Source organism: Phycomyces blakesleeanus (assembly GCF_001638985.1).
Source record: "Phycomyces blakesleeanus NRRL 1555(-) unplaced genomic scaffold PHYBLscaffold_2, whole genome shotgun sequence".
Taxonomy (NCBI): Eukaryota; Fungi; Mucoromycota; class Mucoromycetes; order Mucorales; family Phycomycetaceae; genus Phycomyces; species Phycomyces blakesleeanus.
In genome coordinates, this window is record NW_017265135.1 from 812,037 (window position 1) to 836,760 (window position 24,724).

Genomic DNA, 24,724 nt, shown 5'->3' on the forward strand with positions numbered 1-24,724 from the left:
GAGAAAAATATCTAAACTTTTTGCTGGGAGGATAAAATATGTTAAGACAATTTGAAAAAAAAATAATGTATTACAAGAAAAAAAAATTATAAGTCTGCAAGAGAACCAAGTGACAGTTTTGGGCCGCGGTTAAGCTCTGGCCACACTACATATGTTGTTGCTGTTGTTGTTATTGTGTTTATAGTCGCGTCCGACTTCACCAAACCAACTAATTCTTTGACATCTGCCAGGTGAACTACCATTGGCTTCATTTGCCCATTGTTGATTGCTGGTATACTATTTACCAAACGAACTGCATAAACATTGACAAGGACAAGCGGCCACCTCTTGTTGTTGAGCTTGTGCTCAAAGAAAACGACGACCTTCCCAAAGAAATCCTTGTAGACTAGAGAGTAGCTTTGCCCAATGTTGCGGTTCTCATCAACCTGAACTTGAAGTCTGACGTTATGTGCCTCTCTTACACAATTATGGTCGAGTGCAGAGTCAATAACACAACCATTTACAAATGCCTTACGGCTTGTTTTAATGGCTGCTTCAATCATACTACACTCTTCCCCCTTTGATTCGTAGAACTTTTGAAGAAGCTCTGGAAGACAAGAAATGCCTCCAAAACTATCAACAAACGTTCTGTTCCTCAAAGGCCCCCAGAACTCAATGTCAGAATCAGTACCAACATTACTACCTTCTCGGTCAATTGGCCAACCAGCAGAGGGATCGACATACTGAAGGAGAGTTGTTGCTGTTACTGTTGCTGTTGTCGTTATTGAATTTTCAACTCTCATCTGTCGAATCTGTGTCAAGCCAAGCATGATGTTGCCAGCGTTGATTCCAATTGCCGAATTACTCTTTATTGCTCGCGAGTATTCCCCAATCGCCCTCTCGACAGATCGTGCACTATACGCTCTGGGGGGACCATACGCTTCTATCATTGCGGGATAGTGCTGCAGGAGGTGCTGGTTGATCGTAAAGAGCTTGAGCTGGACCTCTCCTTTAGCTAGCGAGGCTTCCAGATACGCATTCCATGTGACGAGATTTCTAAAAAAAAAAGATAAGTTAACACAAGTTATAAAACAATAATATTAATTATAATTAAAGCTTACGTTTTGATCAAGGTTTTCTCCTCTGCTGATAACTCCCAGCTCATGAGTAGGTTGCATGTCTGCACCAGGTCAAGTAATGCCTTACGGGCAGCTTGGTCACGGACACGCTCTGCCACAAGCGTGGGGATAACAAACAAGATGAAGTCAGCCCAGTCCACAGCCCGGAAGTACTTTGATCTTGTTGCGATGTTGATCCATGCACCGTGGAAAGATGTCGGAATACTTCTTCTGGTTGACACCATGGCAGTACCAATTTCTTTCTGAGCAGTAAGGGAGAGAGAGAGGATGATCTTTTCCATACTTGCCACACACGAGCCCCCAGACCTGTTTGCCAATGCCGTGGCAAATGCCGTGCATTTCATCCAATGCAAAGAAGAACGTACCAGAGAAGGAATCCAGTAAGGAGAAGGGAGATTGGCCAGTTAACCCTTTTTTGCTGGATGAGGCCACCTCATCAAAGTGCTTGAAACTTTCCGGTGTGCGCATGGTGATGGCAGATGGCATTCGGAAATATTGGCCATGGCCAGGAGATTGACCCACAACGTGGCAGATGCGGCAGCCATCCTTACTCATATGGCCCACATGGCAAGCCATCTTTCCCAGAGCTGGGATGTCGCCAGTTGTCATCAGTACATGGACTTTTGCACAAATATCTCCATATGGTGTCTTCACAACCATTCCACTGGCTCGGAGAACCCGAAGTTCTTTCATGATTGGCTCCAGGAATGACCAGAAGTCGGCGGGTGCTTTGGGACCAGGGATGATCGCGACTTGGATCATACGGCTGCGCTCGTAGCGGATCATTGGGGGAAGGTTGAGGTTGGTAACGTAGACAATGGTTACCGAACCCGGAACACTATGGGGAGCAAACCCATCAACAGACAGCGAAATGGCGATGTCGTTTTCACCCGAGAAAAGATGCTTCTTTGTCTGGTATGCCTGTCCGTCAAAGACATCGGAAATGCTGCCATCAGCCTTTTGCGTATGATGGTGGCGATACAACATCTCTTTTCTGGTGCGGTCGTTGGCCAAAGCAACTGCAAGCTGTCTACCCAGAGGAAGCTGTATCATTGTTCTGGCAGGAATTGGATTCTCACCAGCGATGTGATCGAACAATGATTTGCAATAAACATGCAAACATGCTTAAGAGGGTTGGTATAGATTTCACCAGATGCCATCAAAATTGGGCATCCATTGCAAGAGTCAGTCATCTCTGGAAAGACCGTCAAAGGAGGCAATTGTAAGTAACTATCCACTGCAGTGTAAAGTAGTATATTTAATATTGAAAGTATATGATGTATTTGACTGTTTATAACCAATAAAAATGATGTATAAAATGTAATGTCTATCATAACAGCCAATAAAAGTGATATATAAAATGTAATGGTGTAGTGTAATAACCAATAAAAACGATAAATAAAAAATATATCCATTTGAGAAACCAATAAAAATGTATTTTTATAAAATACACTACAGTGCAATTATGTCTTATCCAATAAAAACAATGATTAAGCAAGAAATATTTAAAAGAATCTAAATTAAAAGAATAATGAATTAGTAGTAACCAATGGCATATAATATTTCAACTATACTTAAAGAAGTTTTGTCCAATTGAAAGACAAATATTAGCAAAAGAAAAGGTTATCAATATATTAATAGAATCTTAAAACTACCGGTAAGCGGAGATGTATTAAAATGCACATGAACTCAGGGTTGGAAAAAAGGGGGGAGGACACAAAACGCGCCCTGGCTTCCCCTCCGGAACCACCTGTGAAACCACCTCTAAAACTCCTATTTTTTTGGCGTAGTGTAATTATATCATTGTATCCAACAAAACATATTGTAAAGGGTGGGAAATGTTGTGATAATAGCAGTATTTTTTTGTTCAATTTGTTGTTGAGGCACCGGGTTGCTTAGACTATCGATCAAATTAAGACTGTAAATTATTGCATTTAAAGTAAAAAAAAAAATGAACAACTTACAAGTGGAATATACACATGATTTCCGTAAAGTAAGTTGAGATTGGTGTGAACAACAAGATCAAAAAGGTTCTTCCATTTGTAACGCATGAGATCCGATTAAAATTATTATTATCTTCTTACACTTGATGGACATCTGGCGTAGTTTATTAAGCCAAGACTGATAGGCATCTGTGAGAAGGCTTGTGAGGAAGAACCGTTTTTGTCTAAGTATATAAAACTTTTCATCTAATCTACATTAGAAAGCATAAATAATAAACAGTAATTATAACAATTGACTTTAAGCTTCTAAAAAAGATACTTCCTTCAAAGGTGACAATCCTCTTGTATGCTCAGTCACTTTTGTTTTGTTTTTTGTTTTCACGGATATCTTTTAAAGATTTATCCTTTGTTGCCCTGGAAAGTTCCCAGTATAAAATCTGGTACTACAACAGCAAGTATGTCTTTACTGGTCTATTTCGGATGTTTCTTGGCTTCTCACTCGTATTCGTGCTCGTCTTTCTCCTTACGGTCCCGAACACCTCTTTCAGATTATGTAAACAGTGATTAACTCAACCATAAATCCGGTATTGACATTGGAAAAGCAGCTTTGAATATGCTTCCTTTCCTCTCTAATATTGCCGCAGTTAAGGTGGTGACTGCCGTACGTTAGGACCCATGATCTTGGCACTAAATAGTTAGTAAACGTGTATCTCTCCCTCATTCCTTTATTGTACGTTTCTCTTTCTCTTTCTTAATCTTTCTCATTCAAAGGCCGCGTATTGTATATGGGCCGGCAGTATTAACGAATACCAAAAAGAAAGAAAGAATTTCCACCGTTCGGGCACTGTGGTACTTGAGGATCTTGATTAAGATTAAAAGAAAGAGAGTATTGATAAATTTTAGGGTATTGATAAAAATATGCATAATTATTTATATTTAGAATATTTAGAATATAAAAGATCAAGATAAAGACACCATAGATTCAAGTAGGTTTCCAAGTCTTCTTGATAGTACAAGTAAACCATTCTTATGACAAAGATGATATCTATAAAGGTAACTAGGATTATTTTATCCCTTTCCCCGTTCTTCCCCCTTTGTATCCTATAGAAGATCCAATTTTCCCAAAAATACAAAATACAAAATACAAAATAATTAAGAAATCTCAGGTCGGTCATAGGAAGAGCAGGGTGGACTCTTCAATAAATGAATATAAATAATAATTATAATAAAGATATACAGAGATACAGAGATTGACTTGTGACGATTTAGGCCTCGTGGTCAATACGAAGAAATAATAAAGTGGAGTGTCTTTAAAAAAAAAGCAAAAAAGGAGTGTATACCATTCGGGAGATCTCGCTGGTCGTTGTTGTTGGTCTATGTGTGCGCGCATAGATGTGCGTATAGATGTGTGTTCGTGTGTTTGGTTTGGCAGAATAAGAAGCACATTAAATCTTGTAACTCTTTATCTTGATATCAATAGTTTAACAAAAATAAAACAACTTCTTTGAAACACTTTTACTTTCATAATTTTAAAATGAATTCCTGTTTGTTCTCCACAGTCTAAATAGAATTGATAGATTATATTATATTATTCTTATGAAATGAATATAAATAAAAATAGAAATAAGAATAGAAATAGAAATATATACGTACATATATATATATATATATAGACAAAAGCTCATTTTAGTATGGCGCACAATGCACAGTGATATTCCTCTAGGATACAAAGAAACGGGCGTATGTGTGTTTGTGTGTATGGGTGTATGTGTGTAGGTGTGTATGAATGTGTATTTAGTGTGGGTGTTTGGGTATGTTTAATGTTTAGTGTTTAATGTGGGTGTGGGTGTGGGTGTGGGTGTTTGTTGGGTGTGGGTGTACCTCAATCTCAGTCTCAATATCTTGTATTTGCATCGTATACTCCTCTTTCTTTCATTATTTTCTTACTCATAATGTTGGTTCGAGTTACCAAAAGGCACAAGCTGTTTCCCACGAGTCCGCTCAAAAATAGAATTTATTCTTTTATCCAGTCAAACATTGGAAACAATAAATATTGTTATTATTAAATTTATGTAGATTATATTCATTTTTATTTATCTTACACCAAACGTGTGACCGGAAAGATCAGTGGGAACCAATAAAGACCTTGTTGGCTACTCTTTTGACTAGAGATTTGGGGTGTTTTTTTTTTTTGATAATTTCTTTAATTCAAAAGGAATCACACGCTTTAACCAAAAGCCGCGCGATGTTTTGTTTTTGCTTAGCCCAAAAAAAGAAAAAAGAAAACGATTTAACCATGAGGGAAAAGGAAAGATAAAGAGCTATTTGCTTATATATTAACACTTCCAGGGACTCGGAAGCTGTCAATTGTATAAGGAAGTAGGAGAGCAAACAAATGTGCCTTGTCGGGTTATCTGTGTTACTTGGCTTAGTATCGGGTGATTTTCCGTTAACAAAGGGCCTCATCATATTTTGATGCCTTGACCTCTATTACTATTATTATTCTAACTCTGTTTGATATATATATATATATTTTTACATATCCATGGCAACAACAACAACAACAACAACAAGAAAAAACTTTATTTAGTAGCCATAGCAATAAACAAGAAATTTGTCTTTGATATTTTTATTATATTGCTATTATATTGCTATTATATTATATTATATTATATATACATATTTTAAGACTACACTGAACTGCACTGCACTGCATTGCAATGTACAGTACTATAGTGTACTATAGTGTACTTGACTTTTAATCTTAAAGACATTTATAGTTACTCTTTAACTCTTTCAATACAACAATTCTATATTTTTCTTCTTTATTTCTTATAAGCCGGGTAGAATCGGTTTCTCACAAAATACTAAAAAAATAAAAAAAGAGAGAAAAAAATATACTGAAAGAGAGAGAGAGAGAGAGAGAGAGAGAGAAAGCCTAAATTACGATTATTAGTATGATTGAACAAAAGGGTACCACTCTAAACGTCTTTGGTTCATTTAGAAGGGGAGAAAATAAAAGCTTATTCTCGGAAGCCCCACCGGTCCTCTCGGAATCATAGACACTATATAACCCTCTCACGAACGTCAGACACAGAAACACGAGGGGTGATCCCAATAGCTAAATGAAAAGGACAACCCTGGTTTCCTTAAAGATGATAAAGTCGCCAGTGAAGGAAAGATTTCACATGGATAAAATCCAAGGACAGAAATGAAAAGGAAGAAATGGGTGTTTAAGAGTGCTATTTATCTCATGTGAGCCTTGTAATCCTTTTATTTCTTTTTGGTAATGAAATTTCCAAGTGGCGTGAGTTTTTTTTTCTTTTTTCTTATTTCTGCGGTCCCTTTATTTCTATTTTTTTATATTATATATTTTGCTTCTAAAGTAATATACACAAATCTATATACATATATACATACAGATATATATATATATATTGGAATTAAATATATTATATACGTATATGAAAATTATAAAATAAATAAATAAATAAATAAAAAATTAAAAAAAAAATTAAAAAAAAAAGAATGAGGTGAGGCACAGGAGCCAATCAGAATAAAGAATGCTCTAAACTATTGCTTCATTTCAAAAAAGTGGCCTGTTTAATCAAAGGACTTGTATATCTACCCCAGGAACAATGGGATCAACTTCAACTTCAACCCTCTTCTTCCCATAGTCTTCTCTTGCAAATGATGCAGTCAATATCAGAGCTAGACTTTGATTCATACCTTGATGTACCTTCAAACGTCCAACAGCAACATAACCAACAAATACAACTACAACAACAACAGCATCAATCACATCATCATCAATCACAACAGCAGCAACAACAACAACAACAGATGCAACAGCAACAAAATCATCAACGTGATATATTATATCATGGTAGTATGAGCACAGACATGACAGGACGTTTCCAAGACATCAACTCATATCAGCCATCAGAACGGCCTCGTCCTGCCAGATACACATCTGGCATGTCAGACTTCTTGTTCTCAGACACAAGTGGTTTTGATATGATGGGCTGGGACATGGACCCCCACTCCCATCCAGACCACCATTCACCACACTCATCCCCTTACACCACAAACTCTGACTACACCGCTCTCTCTCCAGTCACCTCAATATCCCCCCACTTCTCTGGCGTGGGTGAGATGCAAAGCCTAGACAACCTCAACAGCTGTGAGGAAGCAACCAAAGCCCTGGCTGGCTACCAATACAACACAACCCAAAACTCAAATACATTATCTTCATCCTCATCCTCATCCAATCCAAAAGGTTCATTTTCCTTTACCTCTCTGCATGCTCTCAACGGAAATGTACCCGGAATTGCTATCCCAACTACTCCTGCCACAACAGATCAAGCACACAATCAGGTCATCCACACACATCCCTCCCTCTCACCATCAGCCTCCACATCCTCTGCTTCTCTTTCACCTTTGATGGAAAGCCACTCTCCCCTCACAGGTGCCTTTATGGCAATGAACCCATGGGGAACTGACAAAGGTAAATTTTTTTTTAAAAGAAATTGCAGCACTTTTTTATAACCATTATACATAAAATTTTTGTCTACGTTAAATAAATAACCGACTTTTTAACTAATTTAAAAAACCTCCTTTAATTTTCTATATATTTTCTCTTTCTCTCAAATTGAATAGCCCCTGCCTATACATCCGATGAACACGAAACTAGACGCTGGAGAACTTCAAAACACTCTGATGATGACCATCACCGCACACGCCTTGAGCCTGGACAACAACTCAAAAAGGTTGCCCATAACGCCATTGAACGTCGTTACCGCAACAACATCAATGATCGTATCCGTGACCTCAAGAATGTCGTCCCTGCTCTCTACAAGGCACGCATCAAAGAAAAGGGCCAGGACGACGACGACGAAGATGACAATAGCGAAACCGAAGAAATTGTCGACGGTGTCCAGGTAGCAACCAAACTCAACAAGGCCACAATCCTGCGTAAGGCAACCGAATACATCCAGTTCCTCAAACATGACAACGACCAGGCCGAGCGTGAAAACCAGATCTTGCAACAAATTATTTCTCAGATGCCCGGTGGCAACCATGTTCTGAACCGGTTCAGAACACAGAAATCTGCCTACGAAAAGGCCGAGCAGGAACGCCTCTGCCGTGAACGCAAGGAGCAGATCGAGCATGAACGCGAAGAGCGCCAGCGCCTCTTGAGAGAACGTGCTGCCCAGCGTGCTGCTCTTGCACAGCTGGTACCCAAGCCAGAGCGTCGTCCTTACCGCAGAAGAAAGCAGAAGGCTCTTCCCAAGAAGAAGGAAGAGGAAGGCACGAAAATGTTCATGGCCATGTTCATGGCCCTTGCCTTTTTCTCGACCTCCCCTACAACAAGCACCACACCTTCCACACATGCTGCACACGCTAACGCACGAACATTCTCTGCTTACACAAACACAACTACCCCCACTTACCGCACCCTGTTTGGTGTCACTTCCAATGCCTCTGATCTGTGGTACGTACATCATACATACAACTATATAAATATCTATTCTGTAAAATTACATAATAGTACATAGAAAACAGAAAAAGAAACCAAAAGACTTACAATATTTTATACGATTTTTTTTCTTAAAAAAATAGGTTTACCATTCGCTGGGCTTTGTTGGCTATTGGTATCTTTTACACTTGTGTCTTGCCTCTTTGGTCTCACTGGCTCCGTCCCAGACGTGTGCTCCGTGGTAAAAAGTGCTCGGGCCACAACCACAACCACAATCATCATCATTATGCTTCTGATGTTCCTCAGGCGTGGCACCACCTTTTTGAATCATTTGCTAACCTTATCTCTCTTGAGTCGGCCTCCAACACCGCTCAAACCACAATTGGTCTGATCAGAGATCTTATCTACATCACCTTACCTTCCTTTATTCAGCCTCGTGCCAAGATTGGTCCCAAACAGCTCTCCCGTTCCGGTGCCTGGGTTCGTGTGGCCGAAACCGAGTGCCTTGGCGGCAATTCCGAGACCTCTTACATCCACATGTTGCGCTCTTGTGTTGGCATGCTTGCAAACGTGAAACCCCTTGAAATTAGCTCCCAAAGCAGTCTCTACTTGCGTCCTCGCACGATTGCCCGCATCTACGCTACTGCAGCCATCCAGCTTGAGCTCACTCTTCCTGCTGTACTCTCGGAACCTTTGGCCAACCACTGCTGGTCCCGGGTTGTCGACGCATTTGAGCAGGCCCGCGAAGTCCATGACACCAAGGACAGTGACGAGCACTGGATGACCCAAGCGACCGGTATTCCTGAATGGCCTGTGTCTAGCAACCACAAGGAGATTCTTTCGATGGTCCAGGCACGCAGTGGTCTTGTTGGAAGACAGTCGGCAGCCGTTTGCCAGAACATATTTTATTCCTTTGTCCTTCCTTATCTCACTTCTCCCCTCGAATGGATTGTGTACTGGCAGCATCTCAGCAGCCTTCAAGACTCTTGGATCGCACAGCTCCAGCAAAATAAATCCACTCTGTTCAAGGTTTCGCAACTTCCTCCTTCCACCACAACTGCTGTTGACCAGATGCTAAGCTGGTCTATTCATCTTGGCCTTTCACTCCAGTCGGACGAGTTGCGTTCATCTGCCAGCATGGTTTCTCTGTCTGAGTCGCTCAAGGCTTCTTCATCTGGCTCTCAAACTGTCTCTCACCTCCTCCAGCGTCACCGTTCGATGGTCTTCTACACTCTCCAGGGTGCCAAGCTCCTCGAGCGCAACGATACCGAGGCCGCTCTCCAATCCTTTGCACTTGCCCAGAACGACAGTCGGGCCGGACTAGACTGCATTAGGCATATCGCCACTTCCAACGTAGAAGCTTCTGTTCTTGCCTTGTCAACCTTGGCCGTAACATGGCATGCTTTTAAAATTCTTTCCAGACACCCTGAACTCAAGACAACCATGGTGTCTGTGCGTGATAGATTGACTCGTTCTTTGGCTCTTTCCAGTGGACACCTTCCCGGAACCATCAAACGTAGTGTTCAAGCAAGTCTTCTTGAAAACTAAGAGATAGATGTTTTTTTTTTACAGAAAAAAAAGAAGAACACAAAAAGCTCAACCAGCTATTAAAAAAAAAAGCACTACTAGAATCTTTCTTTGGCCCAAACTTTTCAACCCCAAAAAAAATTACCACACAGACACATTCACATACTCACTTATTCACTTACTCATATTTATCACACTTCTTTTATACACCCCACTCCCACTCACAACCATCATATTTTATCACACAACACAGCATTTGCTTTTGTACACGTAGAAACCTTTTCGTTTGCTCTTCTTCTTGTGTTTCTTTATTTTATTTACAACAATTTTTTGAGCACCTTTTTTTATCCCTTCTGTATCTATTTATTATTCATGTACTTATTCATCGTTTTTTTCGTGTACCCTTGCCAGCTCTTTCCTTTCTTTCTTATCCAACCAACCAAATATATATATATTACTTGTCGTTTCAGAACACAAATTCTCTAACCAGCCGACCTCTTTAACAATGTTAATCCAGACTACCAAAAACAAAAAAAAGGTCATAATCAATTAATTAGTCGTCATGGTTACTCAAATAATAATAGTAGTAATAGTAATGCTAACCAGTGCACAAATCACACCTTTTATATAATTGCATATACATAATGTACATTTACATGCTTTCCTTCTTCTTATTCTTCCCTTGCTTCCATTTTTATGTTTTATTTTTCTACCCCACAATATGCATAATCTAAACATAAACCATAATAATGCAAAAAAAAATGGTAAGAAAGAAAGGGGAAGGAAAGGAAAAAAAAGGGCCCATGTTTTAGAAACACAATTTTCATTTATTTTGTATTCTTTACTTACTTGCGTCTTCTTCTACCTCTTCTTCAATTTTTTATTAATAAGAACAATAGGACAATTCCTTTATTCTTCTTTAAAGATTGTTATTTAAATAGCACGCAAATATCCTTATATACATTGTATAATAAACCATATAATCATCATGTCTGTTGCAAATGCCCTACCTGTCGAAATACTCACTTGGGTCGACCAATATTTGACTTTCCATCAACGTTACACATGTCTCTTTGTGTGTCGGTCGTGGTACACAACCTTTCGTGCCTTGTTGGTCTCAACCGTCGTTCTCTGGCACACAGACCAGCTGGTCAGCTTCTTACGCGTTCTCTCGGACTCTGGCCATGAAAAAGAAGAAATCGGTTTCTATGTGTCCCACTTGACGATTCATGACGATGTGCGGATCAGACATCACCAATTCCAACAGCTCATGGCGCTATGTCCAAGAATCGGCTCAGTTTACATGGGCTCGCGTCTCAGACAAACCCTGTTTCGACACGGTCACCTCAATGACGCTTCTCTACAGGCCCTGTTGACGTCAAAAAGAGTGGGGCGACTTGCATTGGGGCTCCCCCAGTTCAAGGCCTTGTGTGGGGCCCCGCATGCGGCCGCATTCACAGGTGCACTGAGGCACCTGATGCTCGACTGTGGCAGAACGTCGCTTGAAGACCTCGAATTGATCCATTCAGCCTGCCCTTTGCTCGAGTCTCTTAAGCTGGCCATGGCTGATCTCTCGTGCCGTCCGGACCTGGAAGCTGCGCAGGAAGCAATTGTCGAAACAGCTCGGCCATGTGGGCTGCGTCGATTGTCGATTCAGCGGGATGTCTATGGGCGATGGAAGAATCCTGACCGATGGCTGTCGTACTTTGCAGCAGCCTATCCGAGACTACAGCTGCTTGAGATTCAGACCAGCCAGGGTAGCAAAACCGAATGGCTGTCAGATATCCGACTGTCTTTGATAGAGAATGCTGCCCGCACGCTGGCATACGGCTGTACTGAGCTCAAGACGATTAGTATCAACGGCCCATGGTCTTGGATGGTCTTACAGGCGCTCAGTAGAGCCAGAACCCCACTCACAGAGTGCAGTCTTGAAGAGTACACAGGAGAGCTTTATGCAAACAGTGTTTCTATTCTCTCTAGCCAACCCCAGAGCCAGATCAGCCGGCTAGCCTTAAAGATCCGTGGATTGTGTGGTGCAGATCGGCTGTGTAGTTATCTTATAGGACTACCACTCGCACATCTTGTTCTCACAAGCACAGATCGGATCCACATATCCTCAAATACCTTGCTCGACAATTGTCCATCTCTCATCACTCTTAGTCTTGAGCATATATCCCTGTCAATTCCTCATTTATTCAACTCCTCAAACTCTTCCAGGTCTTCCAACTCCTCCAACCTATCACCCCTTGTTTCTCTCGTGTCTCTATCAATAAAATACGCAGATTTAAATGTACTTTCATTTGAGTACCTTGGTCAGCGATGTCCAAACATATCCAATCTTGTGTTGGACTCCTGCTGTGTGTCCGGAAAGGATGAATACACCCCAGGACCGTTTCAGCTCAACTGGTCACACCACCGGCTCCACTCACTCCACATCAGCAATCTGACCACTGCCCAGCCCGCCTTTCCTTCAAAACCAACTCGTCTACCAGTGCGGTCTTTTCACATGATCATGCAAACCCAGACACCGGTTGAAACACCTACACAATCCAGGTATGTCAAGGAACAATGGTACACGGTAGAAACCAAGGGACACCCACAATTTGTCCAAGACCGGTCTCAGTGGACTCACTCTGACAAGGATGCCGGCTGGATGGTCGAACCTGCGTTTGTATTTGAGACAATTGGACATGTCAGGCCGTGCCTTCCTATTCAGGAATGCCAACCAAACCACATATCATTCTCGTCCTATTCCCTAGCCTTTCTTTACATTAATCATCGATGGCTTAGTCTTTTGGACTTACCTTCCACAAAATAATATATATATATATATATATATATATACATGTATTTCTTTCTATCTTGCTCTTTCTCTGTATGTGTGTGTGTGTGTCCGTTTATTTGCTAGCTTCTTTGTCATGCTATTATTTTTATTATTTTTATTATTATAGCCAGAGGTACCCAAAAGAGAGAGAGAGAGAGCTTAAACAGTTATAAACAACCTTACAGAGACAAAAAAAATCTAGAACGGTTAGAACTTGGAATAGCTACCTCTTTAATTAAAGATTCATAAAAGAAAAACATCGATAAAAAGACATAAAAAATGAATAGAAGTATAGACGGTGACTGTGGAAATACAAATTGCACTATATTTATATATGTATATATATAATCTCTTTTTTTCCCTTTGGAATTTACTTTTGAATAAACTAATTGATAGCATGGATGCTGAATTGATGGCAACTCTCGACAGCATGTAATGTGTCTTACGTCTTCTTATTCTCCTTATATCTATAAAACTTCTTGAAAAAAAGAACAAAACAAAGAACTCAAACACAACATTGAATGTAAATCACTATTGTGTTATTTCAGCGCCAGTAAAGATGGCGTACAAGGTGTTCTCATTGCAGACGACATGGGTCTGTGCTTGGGAGGTAAGGCATCACAGAACCATTTCTTCTTATTCTTCTTCTTCTTCTTCTTTATCCTATCTCTCCCTTGCAATCAAGTTACTCAACTCGACTCTTTTCTTATTCTTATTCTTATTCTTATTTTATTTTAAGCGCGTGGAATTGCAAAGCCTGCTGCATCTGCTTTTGTCGCTTCTATTGCCAATACCGCCCTTGAGCTCAGCGACAGAGGAGAAACAGAAGACAAGTCTCAATACCCAACCATTCACATCGAATATGAGCATCAGTAAGTTTTGTATATTAATGAAGCGATTTAATATTGTTATATATTTTGGGAGTATAAGTATAAATATAAATATGAATATGAATATGAATATGAATATATAAATGTGTGTGTGTGTGTGTGTATGTATGTTTATTCGTTTTCTTTTCTTTGTTTGAACACTGACTACAACAATATTTTAGTAAGTTAATCATTCGTAATGAAGGTGCTTTTACACTTGCGATCTTCACCTAACAAACACAAAGCCAAAAAAAAATGGGTTTTTTTTCATTCTTTCTTTCATTCTTTCATTCATTCTTTCTTATTAATTGATCAATTGATTAAGTGGTTGATTAATCAACTCATTTCCCATAAAAATCACTGAATTGGTCTTCTTTCTTCTTGTTGAGTAATTCTCTCGATTGCTTCTTGTTGGGATGGCTATCAAAGCTGGAAAGATTCGGGTCTAAGGCTGGATCGGGCGAACATTTACGCTTTCCAAGAGATGATTGAACAGGAATAAGGAAACGAGCGATAGATCCTTTTTGCTGGTCTACCGGCGCAATACAATCAGGAGAATCGTAACCAACAGATCCCATTTCGTTCTTGACTTGATAACTGTGAAATTAAGAAGGGAATTGTAATTATGGTAATAGTTATAGTTATTACTGTTATTGTGCGTGAGAAAGAAACAGAAGAGCAGAAGAACAAGAAAGTGAAGAATTAAGAATGGTCGAGGATATTATATGTAACAACCACCCCCTTCTTATTATGTCTCACTCTCATTGTCTCTTTAACTTTATCAGGGCTTCTCCTTGACATGTTAGACTTTAATTTATTTTATCCACTTACCTTTGCAAAGTGCCTTTAAACGGTTGCATGACTGAAGCTAGTTTATCACCCCATGGCTGACCAGATAACCAAGTATTGACTACTTCCGGGCTATTCTCAAGTATAACAGGCATACGTGTGTGAATTGATCTCAGAGAAGGAGCAGCCGAAGTAGTAATAATGGCGCATGTAAATTGAACTCCTGAATATAATATATGTAAGTATAATAGACACACAGAGATATATACAAGATTTTACCGGATATATTGGATATGTCATAAACACCTGCCATAAGCATCAATTGTTTGTCTTTACGCCTTATATAATATGGCGTCTTCTTCTTGGTACCATGTTTCTTCCATTCAAAAAAGCTACAACAGTGGGATGAATTGATGAGAATTTTAAATTATGATCTTTTCTTTTATATATAAAAAAGAAAGTTTAATTTAATTTGTATGCATATATGCACATATGTATACACACCCTTCTGCTATAACTATACACCTTCTTTGATTCTTTGGTTTATCAAAAATTGTCGACTTTTCAAGTAATGTCTTGTCTTGTACATTGATAGGCTTACATATATATATATATATATATATTTACATTATATTAAAAGATCATGAACACTCTACAATTCATCTAAATATCCATCATTATTTGACTCACCTGTACTTTGGGTGTTTTGGTTGCCCAGGAAGGAATAAATCCCCAAGTCTGATATAGAAAATGTCACAAAAGGTCCAATACTTACAACCAACCAACCAACGTGAAGAAAGAAAGAAAACAGTCCTTACCATTGTATTGAGAACATTATCTCCCTTTTCATTAACATAAGCAACGATTATCTTTTGACGAGGGCAGATATTGAATCTGTGGGTCTGTGGGACTTGGGATTCAAATTCTAAAGTTGTTTGGACCCCACTCTCCTTTAATTTGGTTTGAATTTGCTGTACATCATATGGACAAGCAAATCTACCACACATTATTATTAAGAAATCTTTTTATATAGATTTTAAATACAAAGACAGAGGAATATAAAGAGAGAAAGAAAGAGAGAAAATAATAGGGATTTTTTTATTATTTTTATTTTATTTCTCAAAATAAAATAAAATATTTATAATACATATACACACACAAAATAAAAATAAAAATAAAAATAAAAATTAAAATTAAAAAAATGATACGCCAGATAATATTGAATCTCCATTTTCTTTTTTATAATTTTATAATTTTTTTTTTTTTTTTTTTACTTTTTACTTTTTCAATGTTCGTTGTTTCTCAGCGTGTTCAACCAACTTCTTCTCAACAAACATTCCCTATAAATAAGCATTTAAATATATATAAAATACATTATTATAAAACATATTTTCTTTTACCTTTCTCTTTCGTACGGTTTCCATATACTTCTTGGCCAAGTTCTCTCTATCGGCCTTTTCGCCTAAATCTTCCAATTCTTCTTCTGTGGTAGGAACCCAGAATGGATTTTCATTCATCATTTCAAATCTGTAATAAACCAAGAAGCAGTCAATTTCATTCATTTTGTTTTGTTTTGTTTTTGGTCTACAAGAAAAAACTAAAGAACACATAAAATTACGGTTGTATATTAATCTACATACCCGCTAAATACAAGCTGTGGACTGGCAGCTCCTGAGGTTCTCTTACGAATTTCTGTTTAAATAATAGTAATGTGTGCCATAAAATCCAACAACCAAAACAAAAAACAGTATTAGTAATTCGCTCTTTCTTTTTCTAAGACATACAATAGCAATGCTATTCAAAACATAAAAAAAAAGTTTACCATCAGAAAAACCAAAACTCTCGATAACAGGTAGCAGCGAATGGATTTGCCAGAATTGGGTACCATCTTTGAGATCCTCTGACACGATCTTTCCTTTACGTTTGGATATAACACCATATACTTTACCAAGTACTTCAGCTAAATAAAAATCAAAGCCAAAAATCAATCAATCAATCAATTAATTAAAAGGTATCATTAACATTGTTACTATTTTCATAAAGTTTAGCTGATATATTACCTGAGGCTTGGATATCACAGGTGTACATGGCTAACCACAGGCGAGGAGACCAATCAAGGAAACCATGACGGCATGCTTCCTTCATAGCAGAGATAACTTGGCCTTGAATAAGACCCAAACGAGATCTCACTGCAGAAAAGAAATAAAGGGAAAAAATAAAAGCCCTATAGAGTTTAATATACATTGATAGATAAAATAGTAGTATGTGTGTGTATTTACTAATATATTAAGGGAAAAGGTTGCTTACCTTCAATAGGTTCACCGTGTGCATCTACCATCTCGTTTTTATTTACAACAACATCTTGTACGATATAGCAAACACCTGTAACAGGTTCGGCACACAAGGGACCAGTCAATGTAGAAAGTTGGAACCCAGTGTGGATGTGGAAATCAACGTCAAGGATGCTCAAAGCAGCATCCTTTCCTTCTACCTTGATCACCTCATCAGCGTGATCTTCTGCAACACCCGAGCCATCCTCTCTAGCGTCTGTTCCCTCGATATTGAAGAACGATTTACGGATGTAGCCAGGTACACGATTTACCAACAAGTTTGATCCAATTCGTCTTGGTCCAAAAGCCCAAATCCTATTTTTTTTTATTAGTTTTGTACATACACATAAAGCAAAAGGTATTAATAATCGTAATAATTAGTAGCCACTCGGTATCCAAAAGAAAATGAACAAAAAAATACCAATACTTACTGATCCACAATTTCATCCCACAAATATGCAAACTGGCCACCTTCCTTACGTGCCTCGTCAAATTCATGCTTGAGTAAGTCCTGGAATTCCTTGGCGGTAAAGATCTTTTCTGCTTTCTCGAGAGGTTCGGCTCTTGTGGTTGTAGCCTCCTCTTCATCATCTTCCTGTCCATCGTTGGAGCGTTTTGCCTTCTTTTTCTCGAGCTTTTGATCGACAATGGCCTTGATTGATGCTGCATTTGCGGTCAAGAAAGCAGTCACTCGTGTAGGCAGAGGTACGGCTCGAAGCTTCAAAGTAATGTACTTGGTCTGGGTTCTTACTTCGAGTGTACCACGAGGAACGACTACATTGTCTTTTTCCTTATTTGGAGATAAATCTACGAGTAAATTCAAAGCAAAAATGGGTGTATATATGTAAGTATTAAATGAAGAGCATATATATGTCTGTGATTACTTACCGGCACTAACAATGCTTTCACGGAAAGGAACAATAGGTTCAGAGGCATGGATCTCAATTTTAGCAAAGCGCTCTTTCAGATCACGCAAGCATCGCTAGAAATAATGATAATAATAATAAGCAATGCATAACTAATATATATATAATATAACTAAAATTATTTATCTATTTACCTCCAAATGAAGTTCTCCAGCTGTCAAGATAACATGCTCACCAGTCTCTTGGAGAAGAACTTGAACGCAAGGATCGGCCTGGTTCAAAAGGCGCAGACCTTCCACAAGTTTGTCCATCTCGGCTGTGTATAGGAAACTCAAGTAAGTAAAATTATATGCCAGTGCATACATACATGCATACATATATGGATATGGATATAGATATAAATATAAATCAATGAATGCATTCTTACTAGGATCTTCAGGTTCAAGTGCGACACGAACGATGGGTGCCTGTTCTAATCGGACACCGGCCATGTTCTTTACACCATCCAATGTGCTTGCCAGAGTACCGTTCTTCAAAATATGCCCTTCCAGCCCACCAATACCAAACACATTACCGGCCGATACTTCTGAGAGCAGCTCAAGTTCACGTCCCATAATTAGATAGAGGCTTTGGACTGTGATCTCGGTAACATATCTCTTGGGGTATTTTGGATCATATTTGGGACCCATAACGTAAAGCTTCTGGCCTACATGGATGGTTCCTGAATACAATCTGGCAAATCCAATCAAATGTTCGCCCTTGGGATCCTCCAATTCGGGTTCAATGTCCTCAGCACTCAATTCCTGGGACAGCCTTTCCATGTCAAGTGGAATACCGTTCTCGGGATTGGCAGATTCAGCAGCCTGGGAAGCACGCAGGGCACGCTGACGACGACCTCTTTCTCTCATCTCTTCGGCTGTCATCTGCTTGCGCCTGTTTTCGGGAAGTTGGTCTGCAGGAATTGCAAACATCTTACTGACATAGGCTACTATCGGTGCCTTGGGCGATGAATCGCAACTGTAAAGTGCTCGTTCAACGTCGTTGGTGGGCTCAAGTGGTTCATTGTCGTTTTGTTGGATCTCAGGATAGAGCATCTTGGGTAAGCGAATGCGCTGTGCCTCTTTAGGAGGTGGAAGTTGACCAATGATGGCCAGTAAAATACAGGTAGACAAAGGCAGCCATTGGAAGAAAATGGCAGACAAGAGAATCTGTGGATCGCGAGATTTTAAATCACGAGGAAGAATCTTAAGATTGAGTGCATTTACGATCTTTTCTGTACGTTCACGATCTCTATTGAATGTGTGATTTATTTATTTAAATAAAAAATATAAAAGTTGGTTAATAGCAGGAATAATTGGATACATAATTGGATGATGAATGTGTACAACTTACTGTCGAATTATTACACTATCATAGACAGCCCAGATGTTTTCAAGTACGAATTGGACAAACATTGTCTTTAGATTGCGACCCTTGAGATGCTTTTGCTGTATCACACGCTTTGTCTTTGGATCAAAGTAAAAATCACCCCAGAGACATTTCTGCAGCGCAGTTTCGTTGAACCCAAGTTTTTTGGCATAAATGGTGGCAAACTGTTGAACTCTTTAAGATAGAGAGATTTATCTGGGTGAGAAGAATGTTGTGGACATATTTTATTTACTGATAAGCTATGGAGCAAATAGATATATACAATTGCGTACCTGAATGCCCAGCCATCAATTGCACTTGAAAAAATGACATTTCCTTTGGATGGATCAAAGTAAATATCTGAATCATCACGTTCCTCCATACTCCAATCATAGATTTGTCCAGTGGCCGATTCTTCTGCCGCTGCCTCTGCCTCTGCTTCTTCTTTGGTTCGTTTCATTTTATCGGCTTCCATTTTTCTTGCTTCGTCTTCCATCCAATCTCCAGTAAAGAACGTTGCCATGATAGCATTGGTCTGCTCAAGAATCTTGTTGAGGTGAAGATAGGCTTCTTGTGGTGTCAATTTCAATTCGACAATCAGGCGATCTATCTTGTTGAGTACCAGCACAGGACGTACTTTGTCGATCCATGCTTGACGCAAAACGTTGATAGTCTTACCAAGAAAAAAAAGACAGAGAAAATTAAATTACAAATCAAGGCAAGTATTTACATATAGATATATTTACCTGAGTGCAAACACCCTCTACTACATCAATAAGAACAAGACCACCGTCACACAAGCGAGAGGCAGTAGATACTTCGGATGAGAAATCAACATGGCCAGGAGAATCAATCAAGTTAATCAAGTATTCACTAGTAACTTGCTTTGGTTGATCTGTATCCACACACAAATGCATATCACAAAATAATAATTATATATGAGCTTATTTGATACCATTGTTTTATACACACACATATATATATATATATTTATTGATTTATTCAATTGATTAATAATTAATTAATTATATATTTCTTTCTCTATCTATCTCTCTTTTAATTTGTTTCAACTGTATTTCTAACCAACTCACCTTCTCCTTCAACTTTGGTAGCCTTTACTAATTTAAAGTACAGGCTGATTGCGCTAGATTCCATAGTAATTCCACGCTCTTGTTCGTCCGCTCTCGAGTCAAGGTAGCGGATCTTTCCTGCCATTTTTGAGGAAATGATTCCGTTGGTAGCAAGGAGTGAATCTGAAAGTGTTGTCTTGCCATGATCTACATGAGCTAAAATACAGATATTTCTAATATTCCGAGAGTTCTTTTGGAGGGCTGAAAGTTGTGTTGAAGTAATGGCAGGCATGGTAACGATGAGTAGAAAGTACTTCTTTCTTCTTTCTTTTGTCTTGTCACGAAACCTGTCTTTTTTTTCTTTTCTTCCTTTTTTATACTTTGTGCGGAGTTTACATGTATTTTATTATACTTTCTTACATAAAATAAAATAATAATTATTTTGTCCTTTATTTTTGCTGCGGGATCCGGAGATTGAATTAACTAGGCGTGACTTTTTTTTGTTTTTTCTTTGGATTCAAGAGTTTGTACTGCCCAAATATACAAAATTTGGACCCTTTTATACACCAAAAAAAAAACTTGCAGAACCAATAGATTTCCAATAATTTCCTTTTTCTTTCTTTCTTTCTCCTCTTATTATTATTATTTTCTGGCGAACTTTGGACGGGTGAGATATATACATAAGCAAGCTCTTGTATTATTTGTAACCAAGTTTCATTTAAAGGGCTAAACTCTATGGTATGTTACTATAAAGAAGTGGAAAATCAAGCCTTTTACTTCTTTTCGAAAAGTTTTTAATGCCCGTATTTTAGCTTATGAGCCTAAAAGAGAAACCACCCGTATCATAGGAACTTCCTTGATGAAGTTGCTCGCAAGAATAAGAGATAAAGATACTTGGTAAAATTCGTAATACACTAGGAAGATTGATAGACTTCCTTATTATATAAAGCAACCGTATACTTATTTATTGATTGTTTTATTGTTTGATTAAAGGATTACTGCACGAGAATTTCTCATCCTTCCAGTCCCTTGCTTACTGAGACAAGTTTGCTTGATTGTCTCCAACAAGATGTCGTCCCGTTCGGCGACAGACAAAGAGCAAGACGTGGCGAGTTTAGACCCGATGGCAGCCCTTACCCACTCAGTCCCTCTTCAATTGATCAATATGTTAAAGCAGCTGTTGATCTTCATGCCGATCAAAAGTCCTCCATGGTTTGAATCAACCTGCAAGATCCTCGTGGAACTCTATTGAAGTCGTATTTGCGTTCCCTCAGACTTCAAGAGGCTGACAGACTTCGTCAATCATACAAAGACCGTGGAGCTGGTACCTTGCAAGACGGATACACCCCCGAAGAAATGATTCGCGTATCAATGTACTACATTGGCCAGGCAACTGAGAAGGCCATGCGTGACCGAGCTGCCTTTTTGATGCAGCACACCATGTTGTTGCGTGGAGAAAGTACAAGAAGAATTGAGCTCCCGGATCTCTTTATGCTGGACTTCCAAGTCGAAGACTATTCAGACTGCCCAGCATTAGTCCTTCTTATGCGCGAGGGAAAGACCAACCATACTGGAAATTTGGAGTATGCTGCTACCATCCGCCACAAAGATCACAAGCAGTGTGCTTTCGGAGCCTTGGCGTTCTATTTCTTTTTTCAGTGGCATGTGTCGAACGAGCCTTTCCCAAGTTTTAAGGAAAACAAGGACTGGTTCGACTTGAAGGTGTTGAAGAGCAACAAGAGCACTCTCAAGGATGAAGTTGACTACAAGACCCAGCACAACTCGATCTGCAAGGCCTTCAAAGCGTGTGGTACCAACAGCGTCAAGAAGGCCCACACAGGCCGTGGCAGTGGAGCCAGACACGCAGAGATTTCCGGTGCCTCTGAAGACCAACTGCGTAGACATGGCCGCTGGAATGCTCAGAGCATGGAGAGCAACTACTTGACCAGCCTCCCAATACAATCCATTAGGATTATAAATGGGCTTCCTGGCGTTGGAAAGCAGTTCTGGTTGCCCCGTGCCTCTGTCTTCCCTCCTGCATCTTTACAGGCCAAGATTTTCCCTTTGGTAGAAGAATTTCTGCCATTGATTGAGGATGGCTATGAAGATGAGCAAAACTCGACCGACTCCACTACAGGGTACCCTAAGACCGTCTGCGGGCAGGCGTCCCTGAAACTTTTAAAGACGATAATAGCCATCATTCTCCAGGACGCTGTATTCTTCAGGGTAGAGTGCCCGACCAACCCTATCTTTTGCAATTCGGTTTTCCGCGATCCTGAATTCCTGGAATTCGAAGCTTGCCTGCTGGAGGTTTGCCGGACCCAAGATTCACCTCAAGAGACGAAGCTTAAGGATGCTTTGACCGACTTACAGCATGTTCTCCCAGCAATTTTCAAGAGGGTAGACAATGTAGCAGGGAGCATCAAAATTACCAATGACCCAAGGGGAGGCATACTCTGGCCATCGGGAAGACATGCAGAATGTCATAAGCTCATTAAATGGGCTTAACTTCTCGTTCAATGAGTTTAGATCTGCATGTGTTAATTTTGGAAACAACACTACTTCTGCTTCTATCATCGTACCCACTGAGAATGGCTCTATTGGTCAAGACTGCCCGAGACCTGCCGTACCCAAGCCAACGGCCAAGAAAGCACCAAAGTATAACATGTAAAGGTGGATAAAAAATGTCAATGACTTTTGGCACGAGTATTCCGTTGGGTATACTATCGGTAATGTCGCATACCCTCCAATTGAGGAGCTCGAGAAAAAAATATAAGAATGCATGGAGATATGAAACAGGTATGTAATAAATAACGATCAATGCAAAGATAATATATTGATTTTAACTTGTGAATATTTTGTAGAGCGAAAATTCTATTCTCGCCGAGCTTCCATCATCCATACTATAAAAAAAAATAGCAGAGTCAAATGGCGGTGACTTCAATGCTGTAGTGTATGAAGTGGAGGAAAGGCGGGCGAGGGAAGGGACCACCCTAAACCAGCTCAACAAAGCTCTTACGCTTGAGTTTAATTAGAATAGTTTCTCTCTCTCTCTTTTTTTAATACAACTTTATACTTCTTTTCGTTTATATATATATATTTGTTTATACTTATCTTTTTCATACTCATTTATATTTCTATACTTATTTCTTTATATTTTTTTTCTATATATCTATATGAAGTATTGTGTGTAGGTGTAGAGAAGATATGAGGTGTGATAGACGTAGAGAATAAGTGAGACTTAGTGATGGCGAGTTTTTATCACAATAAGAGAAAAGAGTTTTTGGTATCAATTAAGATCAGGTTCTAAGTATGTGTAATGTTCGAGAAGTCCCACAATAAGAGAATATGAATAGAACGAATATGAAGATAAAGATAATGTTTATTTGTTGGAATATTTGAGATATTTATATGTTTTGGGATATATGATATAATCGGTGAATGACTAACAGACGATATTTGCTAAGTAGCTATTACTAAGTGATTTGTTACCAACTACTTTGTCATTAGGTGCTCACCACCACCCAGTAATTTTTAGATATCTAAAAATTACCGGCATCGCAAACATCCAAAAAAGGGATATCACTCGTTTTTTATTCTCGTCTCGCTTTGGAAGAGTAAAAGCAAGTGCTAAAATAGCTGATTTTTTTTCCTATTCAGCTTTTTATGTTTTAATGGTGCTCTCCAGCATTGGTCTTCTACATCAAAAACTTTATTAATGTCCCAAAAGAAAAGTTAATGAATAGGCCTCAATATAGCATTTTACGGAACTTATATAGGTTTTATGTAACAACAATCTGTAGTACACTTCCAAAAACAGGTCTATTTTTAAGAAAAAGAATTATTTAATTAATAGCCCCAAAAGTGGAAGATGGCTTGAAGAAGTAGTATGTACCACACTTTTACTAGAATGCCGTTCTAAGGATCGCTTGTATTATATTTTACTTGCTTCCTAGTGTAAGTCTTATTAAACTGAAAGATATATATATTGTAAATGGCAGAGTTTACCTCCTATATTATTATTATCTAATGTGCTTTGATTTTATTAAAGTATATAATAATTATATTGCAGAATGAAACAATATAAAGTAGTATGAAGTAACAAGCAAAAGGCAATACCAAAGTCTTGAAACCTCAACAGTATCTCTCCTGAAATTAACAAGCTGTGTTTGGTACTCGTATTTCTTATTAATGGTCTTCTCCAGCATACGGGCCAAATTATTTAAGAATGGAAAAAAGTGAATAATTGCAAATTTAGCTATTAAATTACTTTATGTAGTAGGTTTTTGGTCTTCTCCAACATACGAGCCAAATTAGAGAGCTTGTTAACAGAGTCGATTAAGCTTATATTTCGACTTAGGCTTATCGGAGTATATATTTTCTTATACCGACTACAACTTCCATTTTTGATAAGCCTAAGTTCTCTACTTCGACTTAATTTAGTCGAATAGCAAGAACCTTATTCTACAAATTCATGAAGACATATACAATAATTAATTTTC

At 38.8% G+C, this 24,724-nt stretch overlaps 7 protein-coding genes across 7 annotated transcripts; 5 read left to right on the top strand and 2 right to left on the bottom strand.

Annotated features, from left to right (window-relative positions):
• Positions 1–86: 86 nt before the first annotated feature.
• Positions 87–1,673, bottom strand: PHYBLDRAFT_162397 (hypothetical protein; the record flags this gene model as incomplete). Its single annotated transcript, XM_018434609.1, has 3 exons — positions 87–1,035; positions 1,101–1,328; positions 1,402–1,673. 3 exons carry the CDS (start codon positions 1,671–1,673, stop codon positions 87–89), a joined length of 1,449 nt encoding a protein of 482 aa, XP_018297361.1.
• A 1,396-nt stretch (positions 1,674–3,069) lies between these two features.
• Positions 3,070–4,356, top strand: PHYBLDRAFT_58372 (hypothetical protein; the record flags this gene model as incomplete). Its single annotated transcript, XM_018440303.1, has 4 exons — positions 3,070–3,111; positions 3,459–3,614; positions 4,011–4,077; positions 4,301–4,356. The coding sequence occupies 4 exons, from the start codon at positions 3,070–3,072 to the stop codon at positions 4,354–4,356; spliced, it is 321 nt and encodes a 106-aa protein (XP_018297362.1).
• A 2,608-nt stretch (positions 4,357–6,964) lies between these two features.
• PHYBLDRAFT_162399 (helix-loop-helix DNA-binding domain-containing transcription factor) lies at positions 6,965–10,088 on the top strand (the record flags this gene model as incomplete). Its single annotated transcript, XM_018434610.1, has 3 exons — positions 6,965–7,568; positions 7,721–8,555; positions 8,684–10,088. The coding sequence occupies 3 exons, from the start codon at positions 6,965–6,967 to the stop codon at positions 10,086–10,088; spliced, it is 2,844 nt and encodes a 947-aa protein (XP_018297363.1).
• An 854-nt stretch (positions 10,089–10,942) lies between these two features.
• On the top strand, positions 10,943–12,885 carry PHYBLDRAFT_75498 (hypothetical protein; the record flags this gene model as incomplete). Its single annotated transcript, XM_018443062.1, has 1 exon — positions 10,943–12,885. Exon 1 carries the CDS (start codon positions 11,056–11,058, stop codon positions 12,883–12,885), a length of 1,830 nt encoding a protein of 609 aa, XP_018297364.1. The 5' UTR covers positions 10,943–11,055.
• A 403-nt stretch (positions 12,886–13,288) lies between these two features.
• On the top strand, positions 13,289–13,994 carry PHYBLDRAFT_139358 (hypothetical protein; the record flags this gene model as incomplete). The annotated part of the gene is made up of 4 exons (XM_018430204.1): positions 13,289–13,323; positions 13,440–13,501; positions 13,631–13,763; positions 13,943–13,994. The coding sequence occupies 4 exons, from the start codon at positions 13,289–13,291 to the stop codon at positions 13,992–13,994; spliced, it is 282 nt and encodes a 93-aa protein (XP_018297365.1).
• A 1,832-nt stretch (positions 13,995–15,826) lies between these two features.
• On the bottom strand, positions 15,827–20,514 carry PHYBLDRAFT_105894 (hypothetical protein; the record flags this gene model as incomplete). The annotated part of the gene is made up of 15 exons (XM_018427926.1): positions 15,827–15,889; positions 15,950–16,076; positions 16,190–16,241; positions 16,372–16,509; positions 16,610–16,738; positions 16,872–17,066; positions 17,145–17,194; positions 17,344–17,686; positions 17,768–17,861; positions 17,940–18,061; positions 18,173–19,035; positions 19,138–19,347; positions 19,446–19,825; positions 19,899–20,036; positions 20,257–20,514. 15 exons carry the CDS (start codon positions 20,512–20,514, stop codon positions 15,827–15,829), a joined length of 3,162 nt encoding a protein of 1,053 aa, XP_018297366.1.
• A 2,142-nt stretch (positions 20,515–22,656) lies between these two features.
• Positions 22,657–24,673, top strand: PHYBLDRAFT_162402 (hypothetical protein; the record flags this gene model as incomplete). Its single annotated transcript, XM_018434611.1, has 5 exons — positions 22,657–22,889; positions 23,417–23,434; positions 23,883–23,956; position 24,179; positions 24,502–24,673. The coding sequence occupies 5 exons, from the start codon at positions 22,657–22,659 to the stop codon at positions 24,671–24,673; spliced, it is 498 nt and encodes a 165-aa protein (XP_018297367.1).
• Positions 24,674–24,724: the final 51 nt, after the last annotated feature.